This window comes from Nerophis ophidion, linkage group LG10, assembly GCF_033978795.1.
Source record: "Nerophis ophidion isolate RoL-2023_Sa linkage group LG10, RoL_Noph_v1.0, whole genome shotgun sequence".
Taxonomy (NCBI): domain Eukaryota; kingdom Metazoa; phylum Chordata; class Actinopteri; order Syngnathiformes; family Syngnathidae; genus Nerophis; species Nerophis ophidion.
The window spans coordinates 28,204,670-28,210,879 of record NC_084620.1 but is presented as its reverse complement, the minus strand read 5'-3'; the positions used below and the strand labels follow the sequence as shown (position 1 = coordinate 28,210,879).

The following is a 6,210-nucleotide window of genomic DNA, read 5'->3' as shown; positions in this document are numbered from 1 at the left end:
CACTGTGCGTGCACTTTAAAATGTTGGTTACTTTACTTATTTCATGCGTGTTACAGGGCTTCACTGTGGGAGAGGGGTTAGTGCGTCTGCCTCAAAATACGAAGGTCCTGCAGTCCTGGGCTCAATTCCAGGCTTAGGATCTTTCTGTGTGGAGTTTGCATGTTCTCCCCGTGAATGCGTGGGTTCCCTCCGGTACTCCGGCTTCCTCCCACTTCTAAAGACATGCACCTGGGGATAGGTTGATTGGCAACACTAAATTGGCCCCAGTGTGTGAATGTGAGTGTGAATGTTGTCTGTCTATCTGTGTTGGCCCTGCGATGAGGTGGCGACTTGTCCAGGGTGTACCCCGCCTTCCGCCCGATTGTAGCTGAGATAGGCGCCAGCGCCCCCCCGTGACCTTGAAAGCGGTAGAAAATGAATGGATGCGTGTTACACTTGTTACAATCAACTTATAGAACTATTCATGCCGACTGAGCAGTTTTCTCCTTACCACCATTACAACATTGGTTCTGTTGCTGTCGTCTTGAAGCATATACTTGTTCATAAATGAAGGAAAGCTATATTTTGCTTTCCTTTTTTTTTTTTTGTAAAAAACACTGGCTGTATTGAAAGCACTTTTTGGCAGTTTAAGTAGTTCACCTGAATGTGAAGAGAGTTCCCATGTCCAGCTGAGAGAGCAGCTCCGCTTTAGATTTGGGGTAGGACAAACGATAGCGCAGCGTCTCAAACGCTGGCACCACCAGTGCTTTCTTGGTGTTGGCCATGTCTAGTTGAACAACTGACTTCCTGTAAATATGGATAACGATGGTTACTCGAGTATGTTCAGTGGGGCAAAAAAGTATTTAGTCAGCCACCGATTGTGCAAGTTCTCCCACTTAAAATGATGACAGAGGTCTGTAATTTTCATCATAGGTACACTTCAAATGTAAGAGACAGAATGTGAAAAAAAAAACAGGAATTCACATTGTAGGAATTTTAAAGAATTTATTTGTAAATTATGGTGGAAAATAAGTATTAGGTCAACCATTCAAAGCTCTCACTGATGGAAGGAGGTTTTGGCTCAAAATCTCACGATACATGGCCCCATTCATTCAATCGTCCTGTCCCCTTAGCAGAAAACAGCCCCAAAACATGATGTTTCCACCCCCATGCTTCACAGTAGGTATGGGGTTCTTGGGATGCAACTCAGTATTCTTCTTTCTCCAAACACGACGAGTTGAGTTTATACCAAAATGGATACATGGATGATACAGCAGAGGATTGGGAGAAACCAAAATAGAACTTTTTGGTATAAACTCAACTCGTCGTGTTTTGAGGAAGAAGAATACTGAGTTGCATCCAAAGAACACTATACCTACTGTGAAGAATAGCGGTGGAAACATCATGCTTTGGTTCTGTTTTTATGCTAAGGGGACAGGACGATTGATCCGTGTTAAGGAAAGAATGAATGGGGCCATGTATCGTGAGATTTTGAGCCAAAACCTCCTTCCATCAGTGAGAGCTTTGAATGGTTGACCAAATACTTATTTTCCACCATCCTTTACAAATAAATTCTTTAAAATTCCCACAATGTGAATTCCTGGATTTTTTTTTTCACATTCTGTCTCTCACAGTTGAAGTGTACCTATGATGAAAATTACAGACCTCTGTCATCATTTTAAGTGGGAGAACTTGCACAATCGGTGGCTGACTAAATACTTTTTTGCCCCACTGTATACTGCATGTGAAAAAACACATCTAATGGTGATCATGGCTGGGTACAATGGTTTTACCTGAGATACTCATAGAGGCCATACATGGGCAAGAAATCGATGTCTGAGAGAAACATGTAAGGTGTGTTGACGTGCCGCATTGCGACATTGCGCAGCAGGTTGACGGGGTAGAACTGTCCCTCTTTGTAGACGATGTGGTAACCTACGTTGCCACGGCTCATGAGCACCTCTGAGCCCTGAGCGTAGCGCAGGAACTGCTGGGCCTCGGCGTCGGAAAGGTACAGGGCCAAGCTGATGGGCCCTTCCCAGTGCTTGCAGATGGCCTCCAACATCTGGAGCCTGCAAAGCGGAGGACACACAGTTAGACCTAAACAACAAAGAATAAAAAAGTGTTTCCCAACCTTTGTTAAACCTAAGCACATATAAGACGAGTGAAGAGTTGCCAACTGTTGTGTTCACTGGCTAAGTTTAATTTAGAATACACTCTGACTGGACTTTAGACAAAACTGTCGACAAGTTTTGAGAAAAAAAAAGATGTGTATTCAAGTATGATTAAGAAAAAATGTTTGCATGTGACATTCTGACAATATTTTCTTCTGCGTGAAAGTATTTTATATGTATTTAAATTCTGCAAACACATCATTTAATGTCACGATTAATCAAAATTAAAAGTGTGATTAATCCAATTAAAAAATTTTTATGTTGATATTAGAGCTGTCAAAGGATAACCTTTTTTAAAAAAAAAAATCAGATTAATCACATTTTTATTAATTGCAGTAAATTTCTTACATTCAAAAACTTTAAGAAATGTTAGTGTATGACATTCGGATATTTTTACTGTGCCAAAATATTCAGGTATTTTTTCAAATGTATTTAAATTATGAATAAATGTAATTTACCGCATTTCATCAAAATTAAAAGTGTGATTAATCCAATTCAAAACATTATTTCTGTCAATGATAGAGCTGTCAAAATATTACCTTTTTCATTCAAATTAATCACATTTTTGACATTTTCATTAATCGTAATAAATTACTTGCATGCATAATTCAAATAACTTTTAAAAATACCCTAATATTTGGACATTTTTATGTCAGAATGTAATACAAAATAAGAATTGCAAACAAAAAACGGATTTACAAACAAACAAATAAAAAAAAACCAAAAAAAAAAGGTTTGTTGCAATTTTTTCTTTTGGCTACAAATAATTTTTTGGTAGAACATCTTTTTTGGATATAAATTATTTTGTTTTGGATGCAAATAGTTTTTTTGGTTATGGCTCAGCTTTAATGTTGGGGGCGAGGTATCGTCTGAAAAATAAGTAAGAAGCGTTTTTATTGGTCGGTATCAGTATCGCGCCATCATCCGAGACTGATATTATACGTTTAAATCGATACTAGTGCGATAAGCAAATGACTAAATTTGTTATTCAAATTTTTATTCACTTTCGCATTTTGATTAATCTTGATTCATCATAGTAAATAACTTGCTTGGATAATTTAAATTAACTTAAAAAAAGACCCCAATATTTGACCACAAATGCAATTTTATTGTGAAAATATCATACCGTAACATTTTTTAAATGTTTTACTTGAATATAAGTCATTTATTTGTTCAAAACCTGCTAACAGTTTTATCCAAAGTCCTTTTTGAGTTTGTTTTGAAGGGAAATTTGCCACCTCATCTCATCTTTGCACTGACGAATGCAATGACCTGATCACTGACCAGCCGCGGTTAGGGCAAAATGTTTGTGCAATTGAAATAAAATCAATGATTAATCGGCAACTATACATGATTATTGCAAAAATGTTTAGGGGTTAACGCATTGTGAAACTGTGGACAAATTGGGGATGGACCTTGGTTCAACTTAAAAGTGGCTTCCCTGTACACAACACAAATGATTTTTCTGGGTTCAATGTTTTGATGTTTTTAACCAACAATTTTTGGAAAGCCAGAGTGAGCTTATTGGTTCAACCAAAGATGTCCAACGGTCTTCTTCCTGTTCTCCCGCATGCTTCCTGCTCTGATAACCCAACAGCACATTTGGTATTCAGACAGCGTGTTACAACACTGATTTTCTTCCGGAATGTCAAAACCTCTCCCAACAGATCCACCATGGGCCTAATCAAAGCGACAATACTGCATCACACATGCGGCACAATAATATTCTGGGCAAGACACAAATAACTTGCAGGGAAAAATTGTTGTTTTGTTCCCAAGATGACTTTTTTTTTGTAGAATCAGAAAGTTTTACTGCTTTCTGGTCTATCATTCATCCGAGTACCACAACTACAGATCTCATATGAACCCTTTTATTTTGGTATTCTAGTGAATCATCTCAGACAAAGCAGGTGGTACAGTAATCCCAATCACAGTCAGTCATATACTGTTGTTATCAGGTTGATGCCTAACCAGCACCTATGACTCAGGCTAAGGCTTTCATCTGGAGCTTTATGAACAAACCAAAAACAGGACTGGAACCACATATATTTATTGTCTAAACATTATCACTGGTACAAACATGTACGTGACTTTTACCAGAGCAGGGTAATAGTGGCAAGTGGACAACAGTACCTGTCCATGGAGAGCTGGGCGACTAATGTGACGTCCGTGTTGTCAGGGCTGACATCATACTCATAGTGGAGAAAGTAAAGATGCGTTCTGTGGACGGTGAATCTCTCTCGACGGAACTCGTAGCACGGATCGTCTTCATCCAACTCGGACAGCGTCTTCTGGAGCTGCAATCAGGGAAACAAACTTGGTGTCAGTGTTAATGTTGAAAAATATTAATACATTTATTGACAGAAACTATGACGAAATTAACTGTTTTGTCAAGTAATAAAACCAAGACGACCATGTTGACCTAATTTTGCTTTGGACAATGTTTACTCTGCATTTTTTTTCTAAATCAGAATGTTTACGGCTGATTGTATTACAAGTAAAAAGTGATATTTATCTGACTCCAGAATAAATGTGCAGAGGCCTCAATGTGGCATCACTGTGGCTTTGACTTCACTTGCATGAGTAGTTCAATTAAGGGAAAACAAAGGAAGCGGACCGGATTCCGCCACAATCAGGCGGCCCGATACCCCATACTCTCTGAACACTCAACACAGGACTTTTTTGAGGGACACGGTCAAATGCCTTCTCCAAGTCCACAAAACACATGTAGACTGGTTGGGAAAACTCCCATGCACCCTCAAGGGTCCTGCCGAGAGTATAGAGTTGGCTCACAGTTCCACAACAAGGACAAAAACCACACTGCTCCTCCTGAATCTGAAGTTCGACTATTCGGTGCAGCCTCCTCTCCAGTACACCAGAATAGACCTTATCGGGAAGGCTGAGGAGTGTGATCCCACGATAGTTGGAACAGAGGCACCGCTCCCGATGTCCTACAATGCTGCAGAGTCTTCAACCGCGACAACCCCACTGACCCTTAAGGTACTCCAGGCGGACCTCAACTACCCCCGCCAATGCCGTACAGCACTTGGCGTGTTGGTACCTGTCCGCTGGCTTCAAAGTCCCATGAACCAAAAGGACCCGATAGGACTCCTCCTTCAGCTTGACGGTATCCCTCACTGGGTTCTGAAATTACCGCCATGGCAGGCACCAACCACCTTGAAGCCACAACTCCGATTGGCTGCCTCGACAATAGAAGCACGAAACATTGTCCACTCGGACTCAATATCCAGCGTTCATGTTCAAAGTTTTACCGGATGTGGGAATTGAAACCCTCTCTGACAGAAGACGTTCCCAGCAGACTTTCACTATACATTTGGGCCTGCCAGGTCTGTCCGGCATCCTCCCCCACCACGGAGCCAACTCACCACCAGGTGGTGATCGGTTGAAAGCTACCCCCCTCTCTTCAATCGAGTGTCCAAAACATGACACCGCAAATCCGATGATAGAACCACAAAGTCGATCATCAAACTGTGACGAGCACTAAAGTCCAATAACAAAACCCCACTCTGGTTGAGATCCGTTTTTTCCCAATCACGCCTAAATTAAACCTCTGCCTTGTTTTTAACCAATACTTACACCTATTATGCTATTGTATTTAATGTGAGTCATCATAGTGGTATGGAAGAGCTAAGTTTTTCCTGAGGTGGTACTTGGTAAAAAAAGTTTGAGAACCACTGGTCTAGTGCAGGGGTCCACAACCCGCGACTACGGAGCTGCATGCGGCTCTTTGAACACTCTGATGTGGCTCTGATGTGCCGACCGCCCAGAGAAATCCGGTAGATTTCCAATTTTAATGTTTCTCTCAGAAATCTCCTGGGTAAACACTTTTCGATTTTCACCCAGACATCAACTTTGATGCTATCTGAGTGCCGGCCGTCCGGTCACATTTTGGATGCGACCTCTATCTGAACGCATACGCCACTGCAAGGCATACTTGTTTAACAGCCATACAGGTCACACTGAGGGTTGTAATATAAAAAACTTTAACACTCTTACGAATATGTGCCACACTGTGAAAGCCACACCAAACAAGAAT

At 40.8% G+C, this 6,210-nt stretch overlaps 1 protein-coding gene across 2 annotated transcripts in view; it reads right to left on the bottom strand.

Annotated features, from left to right (window-relative positions):
• The window catches only part of large1 (LARGE xylosyl- and glucuronyltransferase 1), a 253,865-nt gene that overhangs the window by 7,492 nt on the left and 240,163 nt on the right, over positions 1 to 6,210 (bottom strand). For both annotated transcript variants that reach the window (XM_061913252.1, XM_061913251.1), the window contains exons 11-13: positions 4,287 to 4,450; positions 1,773 to 2,051; positions 640 to 786 (exon numbers count right to left, since the gene is read on the bottom strand). In XM_061913252.1, coding sequence (XP_061769236.1) covers positions 640 to 786; positions 1,773 to 2,051; positions 4,287 to 4,450 — 590 coding nt within the window. The remainder of the gene's footprint in view (positions 1 to 639; positions 787 to 1,772; positions 2,052 to 4,286; positions 4,451 to 6,210) is intronic.